General features: G+C 39.6%; 1 protein-coding gene across 4 annotated transcripts in view; it reads right to left on the minus strand.

Moving 5' to 3' along the window:
* Nucleotides 1-718: 718 nt before the first annotated feature.
* The window catches only part of LOC127456177 (delta and Notch-like epidermal growth factor-related receptor), a 97,098-nt gene continuing 74,790 nt past the window's right edge, over nucleotides 719-23,026 (minus strand). For all 4 annotated transcript variants that reach the window (XM_051724535.1, XM_051724534.1, XM_051724532.1 and 1 more), the window contains 7 exons: nucleotides 21,567-21,680; nucleotides 16,241-16,471; nucleotides 6,253-6,375; nucleotides 5,964-6,077; nucleotides 5,335-5,466; nucleotides 2,256-2,502; nucleotides 719-1,558 (listed from right to left, as the gene is read on the minus strand). In XM_051724535.1, the coding sequence (XP_051580495.1) occupies nucleotides 1,447-1,558; nucleotides 2,256-2,502; nucleotides 5,335-5,466; nucleotides 5,964-6,077; nucleotides 6,253-6,375; nucleotides 16,241-16,471; nucleotides 21,567-21,680 (1,073 nt within the window). In that variant the 3' untranslated portion in view covers nucleotides 719-1,446. The remainder of the gene's footprint in view (nucleotides 1,559-2,255; nucleotides 2,503-5,334; nucleotides 5,467-5,963; nucleotides 6,078-6,252; nucleotides 6,376-16,240; nucleotides 16,472-21,566; nucleotides 21,681-23,026) is intronic.

The raw sequence follows: 23,026 nt of genomic DNA on the forward strand, positions 1-23,026 counted from the left end.
CAGGACAATGATCCAAAACACACCAGCAAGTCCACCTCTGAATGGCTGAAGAAAAACAAAATGAAGACTTTGGAGTGGCCTAGTCAAAGTCCTGACCTGAATCCTATTGAGATGCTGTTGCATGACCTTAAAAAGGCAGTTCATGCTCGAAAACCCTCCAATGTGGCTGAATTACAACAATTCTGCAAAGATGAGTGGGCCAAAATTCCTCCACAGCGCTGTAAAAGACTCATTGCAAGTTATCGCAAACGCTTGATTGCAGTTGTTGCTGCTAAGGGTGGCCCAACCAGTTATTAGGTTTAGGGGGCAATCACTTTTTCACACAGGGCCATGTAGGTTTGGATTTTTATATATATATATATATATATATATATATATATATACAGTATGTATGTGTGTATGTGTGTGTATTTACTCAACCTCATGTTGCTACAAATCTATATGACTTTCTTCCGCTGAACATAAAAGGTGACATTAGGCCTTAGTCACCATTGACTTTCACTGCATTTTTTTTTTCATATAATGAATGTGAATGTTAACTAAGACACAATACCTATGATATTCTGTCTAATATTTCTGTTTGTGTTCCACAGAAGAAAAAATGTCAAATGGGTTTTGAACAACATTAGGGTGAGTAAATGATGATAACATTTTCATTTTTGTTTTTATTGGGGGTGGACTATACCTTTAAATTCAATAAAACAATATGAAATATAGATCAGGATGTCTGTTTTATTACTTACGCAGTGAAATGACACCACTTAATATTACTTTTAAAAGCACTTCTTGTGCTGCCTTTACAATAGCAATGGTGGTTTCTTAAGACTTTGCTACTACCAAGATGACACAAAATAGTCCACAATGAACAATCAGAAATAAACAGCAAACAACAATGTACATAAGGTTACAGAGTAATGCCGAAACCGTTGATCCTATCCATGCACCAGTTAAGGCAACATACATCATCTTATCTTTTGTTCTTCTAAGTTTTTCATCTTCTGTATAAAGTTACAGTATTACTGCACTATAAAGAGCTCTATTATTCCTAATTCTACAGCTTTTGCTTGAACTGCTGCTATCATACTTGTAATCAGAGTCTAGATGTAGGGAGGTTAGGTTAAACACCCCCCTCACAAACAAATTTTGCAATATAGCTTATCCGTCTACTCACATTCCACAAAATATTTGCGTCTGCAAACAAAGCACATTTGTCCATGACTAACCCATTAAACACTAAATCTGTGCAGCACTCCTAGTGCTTGATATGTATTAAAAGATTTATGAGTTACAATGGTAAAATATGTTAAATTCAAATGTTTCTTCATGTTTGATTAATTTTTTTATCCTACTTTTAGAAATTAATACTGAATGATTGGCTCGTTTCAAAGGCTGGAACAGTGACTGTGCATGTGTGGTGTAAATGTGTAAGTGTGCAGATATATTGCTTCACAAATCTTTTGTTTTAATGAGTGCGACCAGGGGCTTGTCATCTGGGCTGTAATCTTCATAGCTGATGGGAGTTGCATCATACATTGCTGGTCTAGATTTCTTCCCAAACCTGTAACACAAACATCCACACAAAGAAACAGAAGTCATACAGGTTTAAAATAAGGGTGAGTAAATGCTAACATTTTTTTCTTTTTTTTTTTTTTTCTTTTCACGTTCGGGCGAACAGTTCCTTTAAAGGGATAATTCACCCAAAAAATGTAAATTCTCTCTTCATTTACTCATCCCCATGCCATCCCAGATGTGTATGACTTTCTTTCTTCTGCAGAACACAAATAACATTTTTTAGAAGAATATCTGAGCTCTGTTGGTCGTTACAATGCAAGTGGATGGTAAGTAGACTTTGAAGCACCAAAAATCACATAAAGGCAGCATAAAAGTAATCCATAAGACTCCAGTGGTTTTATCAAAGTCTTCAGAAGCTATATGATAGGTGTAGGTGAGAAACAGATAAATATTTAAGTCCTTTTTTTACCATAAATCTCCACTTTCACTTTCAAAATGTGGAAACCACTGGACTCATGTGGATTACTTTTATGCTGACTTTATGTGATTTTTGGTGCTTCAAAGGTCTGGTCGCCATTCACTTGCATTGTGAGGACCAACAGAGCTCAGATATTCTGGGATGGAATGATGATGAGTACATGATGAGAGAAATTGTATTTTTGGTTGAAATATCCCTTTAATTAGCCTAACAAACTACAGTCTCCCCAAACAATGTACAGTAGATGCTCAGGAATGCAACATACCTTGCATGACGAATAGAGGCAAGAGCGTTACTGAAATCGCTGTCAATACTGCGACAGTTGTAAAACTCCTGGTAGGCGTGACGGGACGAGCCCTGGTACTCAATACGGCTGATGCGACAGATGCCAACGATGAGGATGATCAGCATCAAGACGAACGCAACACAGAGAGCACCGATAATTATGTACAGAGAATGACGCGGCATGTTAGTCAGTGAGTCCACAGGCTGAGTCATCTTCCACTGCAGATCTGAAAGAGTGAAAGCAGTGTGAATATAGAATATTACTTAGGTTGAAAAGGAATAAACTATTAAAGTGAGGATATAGAACAAAAGAAGGAGAAAAGGAGAGAAAAACTGGATTTAAAAAATTTATGAAAAATAAATAAATACATTAAGTGGCGCTTGTCAGTGCCAAACTAACCACCATGAAACTAGGGTGTTTTGAGTTGCTACTAGGATGTTGCTATATGGTTGTTAAGGTCTTCTATGAGGTTTTTATTGTGTTGTTATGTGGTTGCTAGGATGTTGTTACATGGTTGCTAGGGTTTTCTTGGTGGTTGCTAAAAGATTTCTAGAAGGTCCTGGGTGGTTGCCAGGATGTTGCTATGTGGTTGCTAAGGTCTTCTGTGTGTTACTATTGGTTGTTTGGGTTTTGCTACATGGTTGCAAGGGGTTTTTAGGTGGTTGCTGGGATGTTGCTATATGATTGCTAAGGTCTTCTGTGAGGTTTTTATTGTGTTGGTGTTATTATTATTGTGTTAATGTATGGTTGCTATGGTCTTGCTACATGGTTGCTAGGGGTTTCTACATATAGGTGGGTTAGGGCATTGCTAGGATGTTCTAGGTGGTTGCTAGGGTGTTGATAGGTTGTTACCCAAGTTAAAAAGGCATATTTAAAGTCATGTTTCCACTATTGGGCCAAATGAGGGCATGCTAGTGCCAGTTGCATTCCCACTGTCACTTCCGGGGCTTCATCATGCCTCCTCGGGGCTCTCTCAGGACCAACAACCAATGGCCTTTGGTCCGCCGATCACCCTTGGGCCAAACAAGGCCAACTGGGGAGTGAGGTGGGGGCGATGTCAAAGGCGGAGTTTCGCCGTACTTGCCAGGTTTTGTATCCAATGCACAACGGTACAGGTTCGGGAAAAAATCAAAAATTGCAGGTATGGTACAAATCTGTTTAAAAGCACAATGGACAAACCAGTGACCAAAAAAATTACTTTCCATGGTTTGAGATCATGGACGGTGTGCTGGGACATCATCCCGCTGTTACTGGAGAGACCATTTGGGACACCATAGCAGACACAGTAGGTGAGTTGTCAATGCTAACTTATCTTGCTAACTAGCTAATGTTTACAAACGATATAAACTCGGTATTCTAGATAACTAGATAACATGATACCTCAGCCTGAGCTTCCCTCTTGCTTATGAAATGGACAGGGTGTGTGATGTTGGCACCAAGGCAGTGTGTTAAGTGTGGGTTTTAGGGCAACGCTGTGTGGCTACTGGCCTGATGGTGAGAACGCAGATTGATTTTGGTCTCGTCGCTCGAGGTCCAAGGCTATTGGCCTCGGCTGACCAGTTGATAGCCCTTGCTCGCACTGGCCCGATAGTGGAAAAGTGTCTTACGAGTGGTCTTTAGATATGGGCCAGGTCCATCTTCAATGTAAGTAAATGTTTTTTTTTTTTTTTATTATCCACCAGGCAAAAAAAACTTACTTCTGATCACTTAGAAGAGCAATAGCACACCTTTTCTCAACAAGCCATTTTGAGGTATCATTCCTGAGCACAAACAATGTGGGACGAGTTGCCTGCAGAAGGCCCCTTTACTTTGACCACTTAACAACCACCCATAACACCCTAGCCACCACAAAGCAATGCCTTATCATTAGCTATGCTATAATCTAACAACCATTCAGAACACGTTAGGAAACATATAGCAACACCCTGGAAACCAACCAGAACACCCTAGCAACCACAAAGCAATACCTTAGCATTAGCTAAGCTATGCGTTAACAACAATTCAGAACACGTTAGGAAACATATAACAACACCATGGGAACCAACCAGAACACCCTAGCATGGCAGCAGCATGTTTCGCATAGGCAAGCTTCTTACATTTTCTTAAGAAATCTAGTTTATTTTTATACTTTGCAAAAGAAGTCTAGCTGCTGAAACACTTTATTAACAGATTCAGACGAAGTGTCGGCTAGCAAGGACTGACGGACACACAAACATGGTGGGGTGTTCGTCAAAAGCTCTCAAAGGTGAGTTACTTCAGAGTGTCACAATGGCTCCACCTCCCCACACGACATGTCACCATCTCCCTCGTTCTCCTATCGTCCGGCTCCTGACAGGAGCGTGTAGTGAGAGGAGGGGCACTGTAATGGTGTGAGCAAGCAGTGTGTGATGAGGTGCACAGAAGGCTAATGGCACAGCATCACAGCCTCCATAAAAGGCAGTAGCTCGTCACTCTTCAGGGGACTGCGCTCTCTCCTGCTGTGCATGCATAATGGTGTCCTTGAAGTCCACACTCTTTATGTGATAGAGCAGCTAAGCCCATCACAAGAGCACCGGGCCCCACACCCTGGGATCCTTTTCCATGACTATGACCTGAACTGCCTCCTGCAGAGGACACCATGAGCACTTTATTCACCTTTTTATTTATGTCGATGTGTGTGTGTGGTTTTTTTTTTTTTTTTTTTTTTTTTAATGAGGGAATAACATTCAGAAAGCTTAGTATTTAGTATGTCCACCTTTTTCTTTAATGACAGCATGCTCACATGCTGGCATGGATTACAAAAGTTTATGCAAAATATATGTAAGTGTTCCAAAGAGCATCTTTTCAATTGAATCAAGAAAGCCTGACCTTTTGTACAAGAGTTAACATGGTCAATGTCACAAATTTGCTTACTTCACTGGTGACCTAGAAAAAGTGCAGAATTTTTACTTTCATATTTGTCGAAAATCCAAAAAAAATTCTGTTTAATTTCAGTTTTAAATTAGATTTTCAATCCCAGATTTTCAATTTGTTCTTTTTTACCCCACTTTATTTCAGAAGGTAAAAAAGGTGAACTCACGGATCTCACAGCTTCCACCGACCCAGCCAGGTGGGCAGTGACAGGTGTAGCCGTTGGACTGGTCGATGCAGGTGCCGCCATGGTGACAGGGATTACTCTCACACTCATTCACATCCACCTCACAGTTCTCGCCTACAAAAAGACAAAAAGATGTCTGCTGCTTGTTGCATACTGTGCAGTACTTTCCACTATCTGAAAGAATTGTGTATGAAACAGTATGAAATATGCAATGATAAATGTTTAAACAGTAGTATACAACACTGTTGTCATGTGACTTCATTATGTTGCATTTTATTGGCATCCAGTTATCATATCAGAAATAAAAATGATTGTTGCATTTGACACACAATTTGTGTAAAAATGTCTTGAATTATGAAGCAGACTAAAATTGCAGCATCAAATGTTCTCCTTTTTTATTCTGATTGCATGAGCCTTTTGGTAAACACATTTACAAACACAGATGTCGTTGAATGCATCTGAGCAACTGTCACAATGTAAATGCATCTGACTAAAACTATTACAAATACACTTAATCCCTTATACTGCATTTTGGTAAATTTAGTAAGCCACCCTGCATACTCCAGATATAGGTACTTTATTCTGATAAACAAACAAAAACAGATATTCACCCATGTATCCTGGTGGACACAGACAGGATGCGTTGCTGCCTCCACTTTCACAGTGTCCACCATTCCGGCACCTCAGCTTCTGACATGGATCCTTATATATCTCACAGTGCTTCCCTGAGAAAAAACAACCCACATCCATATCACATTAAACATGTAAACATCATTATAATTACATGTAATTTAACTGGCTTCTTTTTATTTTATTTTATTTTTTTATTTTTTTTAACTAAAGTTACTTTGTACACCAATTGTTCATTAATTACATTGACAGTCCTTCTGGGGAACACACCTGTGAACTGTGGGGCACAGATGCACTCATAGGCATTGCTTAGGTCTCTGCATGTGGCATAGTTTTGACAAGGAGCAGACAAACATTCATTATACTCCTCTTCACAATACAGACCATGATAACCTAAGAGAACAAGTAGAGAAGAAAAGAAAATAATAGAAAAGAGAAGAGGGAATTTATTGCAAAAATATGCAGCATCATGCAAAAGCAAAAGTTTTCAGGTCAACAATGTCACTGAGGAAATGCACTATTTTTTATCAGCCATGATCCATGAGCACAAGACAGCTTTTTTAGGCTGATATAACTGGAGTCTTGATATCATGTGTGTGTAGAGTGTACATGACTGTAAACATATTTTTCAAAAGTACTTTGAATTTCTTTGTGTAAAACTTTTAAAAACTTTTTAATGAGGAACAAAATACACCTTGAAGCAACAGTATAACGTTTTGAAAGCATCACTGAGATGCAGTATTTACACTTTATCAGGTAAATCAACCTTTAAATAGTCTACTACGATACATTATATACTGTGTGTTTATGTATTATGCTGGGGTAGGAGAAAGTATTTTAACATGGAAAAAATTACACGCATCAGTGCTTTATGCATTTTTTCCACTAGAGAGCAGTGTTTAGTCCTGATGTGGTTTTTCTATCACACACACACACACACACACACACACACACGCACACACACACACACACACACACACACACACATGTTGGTCTACCTATCATTGAGGACTTTCCATAGACATAATGATTTTTATACTGTACGAACTATAGATTCTATCCCCTAATCCTAACCCTACCCCTAAACCTAACCCTCACAGAAACCTTTTTGCATTTTTACATTCTCAAAAAAACATTGTTTAGTATGTTTTTAAGTGATTTAAATTATGGGGACACTAGAAATGTCCTCATAAACCACATTTATAGCATAATACCCTTGTAATTACCAGTTTGTAACCTAAAAAATTGTCCTCGTAAACCACATAAACATACCCACACACACAAACACACACACACACACACACACACACACACACACACACAACATGAAAGGAGTGATAAGAGATATGAGCCAATTGAGATCAACAGAGATGACCATAAGAATAAATCATGAATGTGTGTGTTTGTGCATCTATTGATCCATAGATATCTTCAAGTATGTGTGTATACATAAAAACTTTCAACTGTGAAATAACAGCACAGACTAACATGTTTAGTGAAAAACGTCTGCAAGGTGTTTGTGCATGATCACTACAGAGAAGTATCTGTTTGCGGTTGTGTTTGATTTCTGGGTGGTTGCCAGGGCACTGATAGGTGGTTACTAGGTGCTTTTTTACTGGCCCAAGTCAATAGCCCACTATGATAGTGTGGTCCCTGGTACCAGGTTAATACAACAAGCATTTTATAGAATGAAATAATCACAAGATTTTCTGAAGTTCGCCAAGATAGAAGCATCAAATCTTTGTTTGCGGCACTTAACAGGAAGTTAACTAGATATTTTCACCAGCCAAACATTCTACCATCTGTCTAAGGCCACATCCACACAAATCCGTTTTTAATTTAAAAAACGTGTTGATTTCACAACATTCACACCCCTTATCCACACTGGAATGGTGTTTTCCTCCACTGAAAACTAAGACTTTCAAAAACGCTCTCCATAACCGTATACTTTGGAATAAATGACATATGGAAACTGAAAACAGAGGTTTCAAACTTTGCTTTTTTTTCTTTATTTCAGATGCATGGCAAGCTCTCACGGGTGTGTCAGTCTGGGTACAAAAAACAATCGAGCATGGTTATACACTCCAATTTGCGTGCCGGCCGCGTCGATTCAACGCCATTGTACCGTGACGGGCCCGAGACTGTTACATGCAGAAATTCACAATCTCCTCGCATTAGACATAACAGAGATCGTTCCAGGCTGCCAGGCCCGCAAAGGATTTTACAGCTGCTATTTTCTCATTCCGAAAAATGACGGCGGGCTTTGGCCGATTTTAGACCTGAGACACTTGAATCGTGCACTTGCAAAATGGCCATTCAAAATGTTTACTCAAAAACAGATCTTATTGCACATCCGCCCACAGGGCTGGTTTGCGTCAGTAGATCTAAAGGATGCGTACTTTCATATCTGAATTGTACCATGCCACAGGCTGTTTTTGAGATTCGCGTTCGAGGGTATGACATATCAATTCAAAGTCCTTCACGAAATGTGTCGATGTGGCGCTCGCCCCCTTGAAAATAAATGGCGTAAGCATTCTGAATTACCTCAACGATTGGCTATTACTGGCCAATTATCAGAGGCTCTGCTATGCAAGCACAGAGACTTAATACTTCACCATTTAAACAGCCTGTGTCTCAATGTCAACTGGGCGAAAAGCACACTTTCTCCCAGCCAGCAAATCTCCTTTTTGGGGGTTCCACTCGACTCGATGAGCATGCGCGCACACCTCACGAGCGAGCGCATCCAGACCATTCGCCAGTGTCTGTCTCGGTTCAAACTGGGGAAAGCATTTCTACTGAAGTCTTTTCAGAAAATGCAGGGTTTTATGACGGCAGCATCCGCTGTCATACCTTTAGGTCTTTTACACATGAGACCTCTCCAGTACTGGCTCAAACACCACATACCGCGTCACGCTTGGCGTCGGGGGCTTGCGCACGTCACTGCTCTAGCACCATGGACATCTCCAAACCTTTATCAGCAGGGTGTGATTCTGGGTCAGGTTTTCAGATGAAAAGTGGTGACCACAGATGCATCCAACATGGGTTGGGGCGCGCTGTGTGATGGACGCCCGACTTTCGGCACCTGGGTGGACACGAAACGTGCATTACACATCAACTGCTTGGAAATGTTAGCTGTATTCTTAGCGGTGAAAGCTTTCCATTCCGACATTGTGAATCATCAAGTTCTGATTCGGACTGACAATATGTCAGCGGTGGCGTACATAAATTGCCAAGGCGGCACTCGATCGCTACCAATGATGAGCCTCGCGCAATGCCTTCTTGTGTGGAGCATGCACCATCTCCTCTCCCTGCGCGCAACATATGTTCCAGGCCATCTGAACTGCAGAGCAAACATGCTGTCGCACCAGGGACCGATAGCGGAGGAATGAAGACTTCATCCTCAGATGGTTCTGAGGATTTGGGAAATGTTTGACGAAGCGGAAGTTGATCTATTTGCCTCCACAGAGACAGCCCACTGCCCTCTTTGGGGCTCCATGTCCCAAGCCCCGCTGGGAGTGGACGCCTTAGCCCACAAGTGGCCGACGAAATGCAAATATGCGTTTCCCCCGGTACGTCTTCTCCACTCTGTCATCAGCAAAGTCTGAGAGGATAAGGAAATAGTTATATTGGTTGTGCCAAAATGGCCAAACCAGCTGTGGTTTCTGGAAATTATGGAGATATTAGGTGGTCCTCCATGGGAAATACCGCTGAGGAGGGATCTGCTCTCTCAAGTGCAGGGCACGATTTGGCATCCCCTAAACGGAGCACAGCGAACGAGCCTGAATTGGCTCAGTCTGTAATAAACACCATTTTACAGGCTAGAGCGCCATCTACGAGACGCCTCTATGCACTAAAATGGTGTACAGTTGTTTGCATACCCTTGGAGAATTGGTAATATATGTACCATTTTTAAAAAAAACATGAGTGAGCAGGCAAAACACATTTCTTTTATTTCTTATGGGATTCATATTCAACTGTAGGTTATAACAGAATTGCACAATCATAAAACAAAACATGGCATCAAAGAAAAAAATGAAATGACCCCTGTTCAAAAGTCTGCATACCCTTAGTTCTTAATAATGTGTATTGCCCCCTTTAGCATCAATTACAGTGTGCAGTCTTTTGTAATAGTTGTCTATGAGGCCCCAAATTCTTGCAGGTGGTATAGTTGCCCATTTGTCTTGGCAAAATGCCTCCAGGTCATGCAAAGTCTTTGGTCGTCTTGCATGAACCGCACGTTTGAGATCTCCCCAGAGTGGCTCGATGATATTAAGGTCAGGAGACTGTGATGGCCACTCCAGAACCTTCACCTTTTTCTGCTGTAACCACTGGAGGGTCAACTTGGCCTTGTGCTTAGGGTCATTGTCATGCTGGAAAGTCCAAGAGTGTCCCATGCGCAGCTTTCGTGCAGAAGAATGGCAGAACTGTCTGCCAGTATTTTCTGATAACATGCTGCATTCATCTTGCCATCAATTTTCACAAGATTCCCCGTGCCTTTAGAGCTCACACACCCCCAAAACATCAGTGAGCCACCACCATACTTCACAGTAGGGATGGTATTCTTTTCACTATAGGCCTTGTTGACCCCTCTCCAAACATAGCGCTTATGGTTGTGACCATAAAGCTCTATTTTGGTCTCGTCACTCCAAATTACAGCGTGCCAGAAGCTGTGAAGCGTGTCAAGGTGTTGTCTGGCATATTGTAACCAGGCTTTTTTGTGGCATTGGCGCAGTAAAGGCTTCTTTCTGGCAACTCGACCATGCAACTCATTGTTGTTCAAGTATCGTCGTATTGTGCTCCTTGAAACAACCACACCGTCTTTTTCCAGAGCAGCCTGTATTTCTCCTGAGGTTACCTGTGGGTTTTTCTTTGTATCCCGAACAATTCTTCTGGCAGTTGTGGCTGAAATCTTTCTTGGTCTACCTGACCTTGGCTTGGTACCAAGAGATCCCTGAATTTTCCACTTCTTAATAAGTGATTGAACAGAACTGACTGGCATTTTCAAGGCTTTGGATATCTTTTTATACCCTTTTCCATCTTTATAAAGTTCCATTACCTTGTTACGCAGGTCTTTTGACAGTTCTTTTCTGCTCCCCATGGCACAGTATCTAGCCTGCTCAGTGCATCCACGTGAGAGCTAACAAACTCATTGACTATTTATACACAGACTAATTGCAATTTAAAAAGCCACAGGCGTGGGAAATTAACCTTTAATTGCCATTTAAACCTGTGTGTGTCACCTTGTGTGTCTGTAACAAGGCCAAACATTCAAGGGTATGTAAACTTTTGATCAGGGCCATTTGGGTGATTTCTGTTATCATTATGATTTAAAAAGGAGCCAAACAACTATGTGATAATAAATGGCTTCATATGATCACTATCCTTAAATAAAAGACAGTTTTTTTGCATGATCAGCCATATTTTCAAAATCAATGTCAAAATTTCACAATTTCTGCCAGGGTATTTAAACTTTTGAGCACAACTGTATGTTTGCAGATTGATGCTTTTCACGCACCAAAGATGCAGTGAATTGCTCCATAACGAAGATTCTTACATTCCTTCTAGAGCGGTTGGATGCAGGTCTTACTCCATCAACGCTTAAGGTCAATGTAGTGACCATATCAGCATTTCACGCCCCAGAGGCTGGCTCCTCTATATGTAGACATGATCTGATCATAAAGCTCCTTAGAGGAGCGAGGCACTTGAACCCCTCTCACCCTGCTATAGTTCCAACATGGGACCTAAATCTGGTGCTAAGGGTGCTCACGAGCCCCCCGTTTGAACCATTGGAATCCGTTGAGTTACATGTGCTCTTCTTAAAGACAGCACTGCTGTTGGCTCTGGCCTCAGTCAAATGGGTTGGTGATATACAGGTGCTGTCGGTCGACAGTTCATGTCTGGAATGTGGTCTGGGGTTTTCAAAAGCCACCATCAAACCCAAAAAAGGATATGTGCCTAAGGTGCTTTCCACACCTGCAAGATTTCTCTTCTCCACCGTCTAATACAGATCAGGAGCAGTTAGCGCATTTATTATGCCCTGCGCAGGCATTGCACACGTATGTGGAACGTACTCACCAATTTAGACTGTCATATCAGCTCTTTGTTTGTTATGGAGGATGCACAAAGGAACTGTCCGTCTCCAAACAAAGACTATCTCACTGGATCATTGATGCAATCGCCCTCGCTTATGAATCACAGTGTGTAAGATGCCCTATTGACGTGAAGGCACATTCAACTAGAGGCATGGCCTATTCGTGGGAGTGGACAAATGGTGTATCCCTACAGGATATATGCTTTGCAGCAGGATGGTCTTCGCAGAACACGTTCACGAGGTTTTATAACCTAGAAGTGGTGTCCATCGCTTTGCGAGACCTCTCTGTTTAGAGAGTTTACCATTCCAACACCTGGCATGTAACGCCAAGCTCCTTATTATGGGTAGGCTACCTGTTATAATTATGCAGTCGCCTGTGTAGGCCGCTATCCAATTTACTCCCACTAGACATCATAAGCACTTCCAATGAAAATAAACCTCCCTCCCTACCTCTGGGTACGAAGGGTTAATTATACTGTGTGTATTATATGATTCATAAACATACTCAGACTATGATTAACTTCCCATCTGGTCTTCACCATGTGGGGTTGTTAAGTTTTCATACATACTGAAGACATATTAATAAGTCACTGCCGACGGGCATGTGACCTTATATATATACAGGTGCATCTCAATAAATTAGAATGTCGTGGAAAAGTTCAGTAATTCAACTCAAATTGTGAAACTCGTGTATTAAATAAATTCAATGCACACAGACTGAAGTACTTTAAGTCTTTGGTTCTTTTAATTGTGATGATTTTGGCTCACATTTAACAAAAACCCACCAATTCACTATCTCAAAAAATTAGAATATGGTGACATGCCAATCAGCTAATCAACTCAAAACACCTGCAAAGGTTCCCTGACCCTTCAAAATGGTCTCTCAGTTTGGTTCACTAGGCTACACAATCATGGGGAAGACTGCTGATCTGACAGTTGTCCAGAAGACAATCATTGACACCCTTCACAAGGAGGGTAAGCCACAAACATTCATTGCCAAAGAAGCTGGCTGTTCACAGAGTGCTGTATCCAAGCATGTTAACAGAAAGTTGAGTGGAAGGAAAAAGTGTGGAAGAAAAAGATGCACAACCAACCGAGAGAACCGCAGCCTTATGATTGTCAAGCAAAATCGATTCAAGAATTTGGGTGAACTTCACAAGGAATGGACTGAGGCTGGGGTCAAGGCATCAAGAGCCACCACACACAGACATGTCAAGGAATTTGGCTACAGTTGTCGTATTCCTCTTGTTAAGCCACTCCTGAACTACAGACAACGTCAGAGGTGTCTTACCTGGGCTAAGGAGAAGAAGAACTGGACTGTTGCCCAGTTTCCAAAGTCCTCCTTTCAGATGAGAGCAAGTTTTGTATTTCATTTGGAAACCAAGGTCCTAGAGTCTGGAGGAAGGGTGGAGAAGCTCATAGCCCAAGTTGCTTGAAGTCCAGTGTTAAGTTTCCACAGTCTGTGATGATTTGGGGTGCAATGTCATCTGCTGGTGTTGGTCCATTGTGTTTTTTGAAAACCAAAGTCACTGCACCCATTTACCAAGAAATTTTGGAGCACTTCATGCTTCCTCCTGCTGACCAGCTTTTTAAAGATGCTGATTTCATTTCCCAGCAGGATTTGGCACCTGCCCATACTGCCAAAAGCACCAAAAGTTGGTTAAATGACCATGGTGTTGGTGTGCTTGACTGGCCAGCAAACTCACCAGACCTGAACCCCATAGAGAATCTATGGGGTATTGTCAAGAGGAAAATGAGAAACAAGAGACCAAAAAAATGCAGATGAGCTGTAGGCCACTGTCAAAGAAACTTGGGCTTACATACCACCTCAGCAGTGCCACAAACTGATCACCTCCATGCCACGCCGAATTGAGGCAGTAATTAAAGCAAAAGGAGCCCCTACCAAGTATTGAGTACATATACAGTAAATGAACATACTTTCCAGAAGGCCAACAATTCACTAAAAATGTTTTTTTTTATTGGTCTTATGATGTATTCTAATTTTTTGAGATAGTGAATTGGTGGGTTTTTGTTAAATGTGAGCCAAAATCATCACAATTAAAAGAACCAAAGACTTAAACTACTTCAGTCTGTGTGCATTGAATTTATTTAATACACGAGTTTCACAATTTGAGTTGAATTACTGAAATAAATGAACTTTTCCACGACATTCTAATTTATTGAGATGCACCTGTGTGTATATATATATATATATATATATATATATATATATATATATATATATATATATATATATACAGTTATGCTCAAAAGTTTGCATACCCTGGCAGAAATTGTGAAATTTTGGCATTGATTTTGAAAATATGACTGATCATGCAAAAAAACTGTCTTTTATTTAAATGAAATTTAAATGAAGCCATTTATTATCACATAGATGTTTGGCTCCTTTTTAAATCATAATAATAACAGAAATCATCCAAATGGCCCTGATCAAAAGTTTACATACCCTTGAATGTTTGGCCTTGTTACAGACACACAAAGTGACACACACAAGTTTAAATGGCAATTAAAGGTTAATTTCCCACACCTGTGGCTTTTTAAATTGCAATTAGTGTCTGTGTATAAATAGTCAATGAGTTTGTTAGCTCTCACATGGATGTACTGAGCAGGCTAGATACTGAGCCATGGGGAGCAGAAAAGAACTGTCAAAAGACCTGCATAACAAGGTAATGGAACTTTATAAAGATGGAAAAGGATATAAAAAGATATCCAAAGCCTTGAAAATGCTAGTCAGTTCTGTTCAATCACTTATTAAGAAGTGGAAAATTCGGGGATCTCTTGATACCAAGCCAAGATCAGGTAGACCAAGAAAGATTTCAGCCACAACTGCTAGAAGAATTGTTCGGGATACAAATAAAAACCCACAGGTAACCTCAGGAGAAATACAGGCTGCTCTGTAAAAAGACGGTGTGTTTGTTTCAAGGAGCACAATACTTGTTGACCCCTCTCCAAACATAGCGCTTATGGTTGTGACCATAAAGCTCTATTTTAGTCTCGTCACTCCAAATTACAGTGTGCCAGAAGCTGTGAGGCGTGTCAAGGTGTTGTCGGGCATATTGTAACTGGGCTTTTTTGTGGCATTGGCTTCTTTCTGGCAACTCGACCATGCAGCTCATTTTTGTTCAAGTATCGTTGTACTGTGCTCCTTGAAACAACCACACCGTCTTTTTCCAGAGCAGCCTGTATTTCTCCTGAGGTTACCTGTGGGTTTTTCTTTGTATCCCGAACAATTCTTCTGGTAAGAAATAATTTGCTAATTTGTTTTGCTGAATATAATTTTCCTCTTAGTGAATGTGCTAAGTACACAAATCCCTTAGGAAGGATCAGTTGTCGTCTTCATACTGCAATCCCATTGAACATTATTTACAATCCCAGTGGAAAACGCAGTGATCCCATCAGACTCCTCTTATCAGAGTGGGCTGATATCAGTGGATAGACACAGCTGCTACAGTCACACTTCACAGACAATGATGTCTGAGCACGCAATACACAGGAGGCAGTTGCCATGACAACCAGACAGAGTAGGAGGGATGTGAGCGGGGTGTATGGGCTGAAGAGATACAGTCACAGCTATAAGCACCCTGTTGAAAGTGTTTTGAATGCTGGTGGGCTGGTGTCTCCACTAGGCTTCTTAACTAGCTTAACCAGCAGGACTTCCTTGATCAACAAACCAAACCAGAAAGATCATTCTGCATTTTTTGCTAGTAAACATTTTGGCTATGCTGGACCACCAACTAAAGCCGCATCTGAATCAAAAACTCACACACACACACACACACACACACACACACACACACACACACACACACACACACACACACATACACACACACACGTTGATACGGCTATCCTTATGAGGACTCTCCATAGACATAATGATTTTTATACTGTACGAACTATAGATTCTATCCCCTAACCCTACCCCTAAACCTAACCCTCACATATAACTTTCTACATTTTTACATTTTCAAAAAAACATAGTTTAGTATGTTTTTTAAGCTATTTTAATTATGGGGACACTAGAAATGTCCTCATAAACCACATTTATAGCATAACAGCCTTGTAATTACCAGTTTGTAACCTAAAAAAATATGTCCTCGTAAACCACCCAAACCCGCCCACACACACACACACTCCAATCCTCACCTGGCACACACAGGCACCTATAGCTGGTACCAGCACTGCGGCAGATGCCGTGAGCACATGGGTTGAGGGCACAGAAGTCCACAAGCTGGCCACAGGTAGGTCCAGTGAAACCTGCAGGACAGGTGCAGCTGAACCCTAAACCTGTGCCCTGTGGAGAGCAGCTGGCATTATTGTGGCATGGCCCTGAAGCACAGGGATCAATCTTCTGCTCACACATGGCACCTTGATAGCCTAAGTGAGAGAAAGAGAGAAAGAACTAGAGACTTTGACATCCTCTACTGTATAAAAACACATTTTATTTAACAGTACTATGGTTCTAATTTTCATTTAGGTAACATAAAAGCAACCACTAATATGTCACACTAAAAGACACACTATAAGAGAAGTATTTGTGCATTGGTACAGTATTCTGTACCCAAATGGAATTTTAAAAACAAATTTTAAAAAGGATAGCTCCCATCCTGGATGCTGATTGGTCAGTATAGTGTTCAAGCTAAAGGCTTAAATACATGATATAGCAGTAATGATCCAAAACACCTGTTTACCTTGCTAACCATGCAGCACACATAGAGACCAACTATTAATCTTATTTACATACTGTGTTAAGGATTATATCTTCTAGAGGAAGGATGGCACGTTATGTATTTGGCTGATAAAAGAATGTTTTAATAGAAATTGGTGTCCTTTTTAATTTGTATTATGTAGTAACAGCTTTATAAGAGCAATAAAGCACTCGAGGACAGGCCTTGTTGTGATTATAGTTGTATCGTGCCTAGCAATGCTATATTCACAATATACATGACTATAGTCACAATATAGCACAGTCCCTTGTACCTTATTGCATAATTCCTCCATTCCACACAAAGCTAACCCAACCAATAACAGTGTAACAGTCTGGTTCTGGAAGTAAAAATCCCATTAATTTTCTCCATAGGGGAAATGATTAACAACAACTTTTAAAGACAGACATATCTTGAGCTCCAAGGTTGTTGAAGGGATAGTTCACCCAAAAATGACAAATCACTCATCATTTACTCACTCTCATGCCATCCCAGATGTGTTTGACTTACTTTCTTCTGCTGAACACAAACAAAGATTTTTAGAAGAATCTCTCGGCTCTGTAGGTCCATACAATGCATGTGAATGGTGACCAGACTTTTCAAGCTCCAAAAATCACATAAAGGCAGCATAAAAGTAATCAATAAGACTCCAGTGGTTAAATATATGTCTTCTGATACATTTATCAATCTCTCTGGGTGAGAAACAGATCAATATTTAAATAATCTTTTACTATAAATCTCCACTGTAAATGGAAATTTATAGTAAAAAAGGATATCAAATAATTGTTTTTCTCACCCACACCTATTATGTCGCTTATTAAGACTAAAAATAGATTTAACCACTGTACTCATATGTATCACTTTTATGCTGCTTTTATGTGCTTTTTGAAGCTTGCATTGTATGGACCAACAGAGCTGAGATATCCTTCTAAAAATCTTTGTTTTTGTTCAGAAGAAGAAAGAAAATCATAAACATCTGGGATGCATGAGGGTGAGTAAATGATGAGAGAATTTTCATTTTTGGGTTAACTATCACTTTAATCGATGTTACAGTATATGCTTCTGCTGAATCCATCAGTTCACATCATTTCAACATTTTTACATTTTTTAAAAATCGTGTTTAATAGCAAAATTTCTGGTGAAGAAATACACTAGCCGTATTCCTGAAGAGAAAGATTCACCAATTAGAGAATCGCAGCAAACGAGCTCTGCAGCGACCATCCACTTCCTCTCCCTACACTCTCAAACTACTTATGTGTGTATATCAGGGTATTTTGCAATAATAATATTTTTATATACTTATAATCAATAACTTTAAATCAGTAGTTTTAATTTCCATTGTTTTTCATTTGATTACATCATTCACAATGCTTCATGGGATTGTAATTCATTCCCCCATGAAAGACGGTACGTCCATAGTTGTGACGAGGAGGAGGGCGTGGCTGGGCCACGATGGAGCATGGCCAGCGCTGAATCAGCTGATACACGGAGGAGCGAGATAAAGGGCAGCCGGAGATGCCGGTTCGGGAGAGAGAGAGAGATGCACATGGCTGCGCTGCATGTGTGTCTGTGTTTGTTTATGTTTGTTTTATGTTGAGTTTTATCATTAAATATTATGTTCAGCTGGTTCCCGCCTCCTCCTTGCCTGTCCTTTACCTGCTTCAATATTCTTGTACATTTATCGTTTTGTCCGATTTTCAAATATTTTTTTTTTTTTGCTTCAAATCATAGTGATGTTGTGATTCACCTTGGAGCTGCTTGCTTTGGTTTACGGCTTAGAACTCTTTAATGAAGTATTTTATAAAATCCTGATGAAAATAATGAATGGGAAAAATACTCCTGAACCAAGATGGGTGAAAAATGCAATAATGCAATATGATACAATATGACAGTATGATGATCTTCTTTATAATGCAAGCCTAGGGTTAAGATGTCACTCAAGACATTATGACCAAAACTATCACTGTCAGTATTTATTTAAGCTTGTTTTACATTGCCTTTTTACCTGTCTGCATTGTATAGTTGCCAGTGTTTTGCCAATTCTATAAAGAGAGAGACTTCTTTAGATAAAGTACAATTATTATTCTGCCAAATTACTGGATTTAACAAACACAGAGCACCTTCAGGAATAAATAAACAATTTGAATATAAAACAGAATTTGCAGTTTATACTTCATTACGCACCTACTGATAAAGAGAGAACGTGTTGCTTGCAGGCATATGTCTTTGTTTGATGCAAGTATATGTGTTTGTTTGTTTTTACAGTATGTGTAATTGTAGTCTCCTCTCTCAGTTACATGTCACCTCATCAGATTACAAGCCTCGTTGCTATGATCCCTACAATAAATGTCAATCGCAGACAGAGAAATACAGCTCTGTGCACTGATCCACCTGCCGCAGTTTCCCTTACGAAAGCTCTTTCATACATTATCCTAATGAAACTTATGCACCCTGACAGAGCCAACATCAATATGTTTCACTCTCTGTATTAAAGTAATATGGACTAATCTCACGCCTTATTTTGAGCAAAGCTACTCTTTGGAAGTAACAAAGGACATTAAGGTTGGATTCAAGCTGCATGCTTTTCATTACTGCATGCAATTTCTTTCGCCTTTTAGAGTCTGAATGGATGTGTTGGCCCTGAGATGCAGAAATAAGCTATTAACTGCCTCACATAGCTGTTGAAATATTAAAAGCAGTACCCTGAGCTTTACTACACTAATTAAAAATGTGCTAATGGTTTCAGCGTTCCTTTTGTTTCAAACAGTGCCTTACGGTGCCAGTTCAACCCACAAGATTCATATTTTAGCCTATGAATGCATTTCTGGCTCCCCCAAAACCAAAAATCAGGAGACTCTTTTCAAATGTTGCAACTTAACAGGATAATTCACCCAAAAATTTAAATTCTGTCATTTAAACCCGCTTGAAAAAAGAAAGTGATATGGGATTGGAACAGCATGATAGTGAGTTTTCCTTTTTGGGTGAACTATCCCTTTAACTGTTTTCTTAGGTTTCTTATGGAAGTCACTGTGTCCCTGTTCTATCTGCTGACAGAGTGTGTGCCCTGGTTAGAGAGAGAGCCATCGCTAGAGGTAGGTGTCCTCCTTAGAGTGAGGGAGGAGCTGTGCTGAGTTTCACATTTAATTGGAAGAAAGGAAGAAAGTTTAAAATAAGCAACTCGCTGACACACTTAGAGAGTGCAAGTGGAGAGGGAACAGAAATGGAGTTTGAATCAGGACAATTCAAGCTTAAAGGCACACTCCTTTTTTCCCTCATTCAGTATGTTTAACATGCAGAGATAGAATAGTACTGTTCACAAATATGTTTACAATAATGCACATTTACAAGACATGAAGACTCCAGTCTTATCAGTGGCCTAATTATATTCATAAAAGAGTTCTAAGCTGTGATCCAAACCAGCCAGCTTCGAGGTGAATCACGCCATTTCAGACTTTAATTTGAAGCAAGAAAGTATTTGAAATTCAGACAAAAAGTCAAAGGTACAAATCTGTGTACCTATCATCTACCATGAGGGCATGAACTACAATCCCATGAAGCACTGGGAATTACATAATTGAATTATAAATGTAAAATATTTATTTAAAGCTGTTGATTATAAGTGCATAAACAATATATTTTAAGTTTATTACAAAATATTATGATATAAACAGTACAAATATATAAGTAGTTTGAGACTGCAGAGTTCTTTTGGCACACTTTTGTTTTGCTGCGATTTGCTGATTAGTGGATCTTTTCCTTCGGGATCATAGTTAGTGTAGTTTATTGCCAGAAATTGCGCTATTAAACACGATTTCTAAAAAAATTACATTGAAATAATGTAGACTGATGTCTTCAACAGAAGCATACACTCACTGAGCACTTTATTAGGAACACCTATACACCTACTTATTCATGCGATTATCTAATCAGCTAATCATGTGGCAGCAGTGCAATGCATAAAATCATTCAGATACGGGTCAGGAGCTTCAGTTAATATTCACATCAACCATCAGAATGGGGAAAAATTATATGATTCTTGGTGCCAGACGGGCTGGTTTGAGTATTTCTGTAACTGCTGATCTCCAGGAATTTTCACACACAACAGTCTCTAGAGTTTACTCAGAATGATGGCAAAAACAAAAAACATCCAGTGAGCGTCAGTTCTGTGGATGGAAATGCCTTGCTGATGAAAGAGGTCAACAGAGAATGGCCAGACTGGCTCAAACTGACAAAGTGTACGGTAACCGCTCTGTACAATTGTGGTGAGAAGAATAGCATCTCAGAATGCACAACATGTCAAACCCTGAGGCGGATGGGCTACAACAGCAGAAGACCATGTCAGGCACTTTATTAGGACCATAGTGTTCCTTATAAGGTACTTAGTGAATGTATACTGTGCCATCACCTAACAACCTCATAGCTCACGGTAGGTCTATCTTTAAATGTTTCAAAGTTATCGTTAAAAAATACATTTGCCTATGGTGAAAATGAATGGGATTTTTACTTCTGGAACCAGACTGCTGTTTTGGTCATTGAATAAATTAATCATAGCAATGGAATCATGGTAACTAAAAACATTTGCATAATGCTGCACTGATGTCGCTAGGTGTCAGTAGAAGTACAAGAGCAGCACAACATAAACAAAAAAATACTGAATGCACCTTTAACATGCACACCTCCACACAACTGATTTTATTGTGCCTTTGTTACTGTGCATTTCTAGACATAATTTCCTTGGAGTAGGCTATAAATAAGTGTGTGTGTACCTTCTGCGCAATAGCAGTGATGTCCTTCTAGGCTGCTGGTGCACGTGGCTCCATTCCTGCAGGGTCCAGAAACACAGTGATCCACCAAAGACTGACAACGGTCTCCTTCAAAACCTGAAACATGCATACAAACCACACATTGTATTATTATCTCAATCTGCCAGAACACATCTTCAAATTTACAAGCACATTCAATTTGTATGCATAAGTAGGAACGCCTCACAGTAAATTCTGTTCCTTTCTTCAAATAAAGAAAAATAAATTATTAAAAAGACAAAACAAATCTCTAACAAACAAATGCCTAACAAACCAACTAGAATTATTTAGGCAAAGCAGTGCTCTTTCGTACAAAAGAGCTAATTAACATCATTTATGCCCTCCTAGTGTTCTCCATAATCCTCTTATAAAAATGGACTGAACAGCAAACAGTATTTGTTGGTGTATCTGCCTGCCTCCCAACAGAGTTTAATATGGCTTGCAATCAACATGCCCAAATCAACATTTCTTAAAAGGCAATTTTTTTTTTATTATTTTTTTTTCCCCCCGGAAGGTATGTCTTTAAATAACTCAAGGCTCAAAATAATCTTAATTTACAAGATCAAAGGCATGAATCAATGACCTTCTCTGTCTCTCTCACATGTGTTAATTTCCCATTTACTCTCTTTCTCTGTGTGATCTTTGCATTTCAAGCAGCTTCAGAGCATTTATGCTCAAAACACTGTGTACTACACAAGGTTAACCACAATTATTCTCTGTTATGCACTTGTAAACAGACACATTGAAGACAGAATATACGCACACACACACACACACACACACACACACACACACACAAACATGCACATACATTGACATTAGGGGCAGATGTAAAAGAGAGTTTAAATTGCATATAAATATTTGCAGAGTATTCATAAAGGTATTTCTTTGTTAGCAAACACCTTTAAGATCAAAATTAAGCAAAGACTATAATACAAATAATTTAATTAAAGGAATAAAGCACACTGTGAATGATTTTTAATTTTTTAATATACACTGCAAAGCAACTAAATGTTCTTATATTCTGCTTTTCAGTAGTTTCACAATAAACCAGAAGATACTCGCAAATGCAAAAGGGTTGTTTTCAGGGAATGATGCCATTTAAGCTATGCTGGCAAAAAAAAAAAAAAAAAAAAAATGTAAAAGGTTATTGTTGAACTTTCAAGAAATCATATAATATTTTCCCTTTCCAGGATGATATTCAGATTAGTGATCAACCACTATGGGTCTATTCAATGGCCAATTTTTAAACTATGACATGTTAATGTCTTATGCCTAACCATTAAAATGCTACATTATTTTATCCTGCATTTTCTTGAAAAATGCATAAAGCATTTAGGTAACATAAAATAATTTAGGTAGAATTGGATGTTTTATTCTGTAAACAATTGCATTTGTAAATAATGATGATGAATGGGGACACA

The sequence above is a fragment of the Myxocyprinus asiaticus genome, chromosome 18 (genome assembly GCF_019703515.2).
Source record: "Myxocyprinus asiaticus isolate MX2 ecotype Aquarium Trade chromosome 18, UBuf_Myxa_2, whole genome shotgun sequence".
NCBI lineage: Eukaryota > Metazoa > Chordata > Actinopteri > Cypriniformes > Catostomidae > Myxocyprinus > Myxocyprinus asiaticus.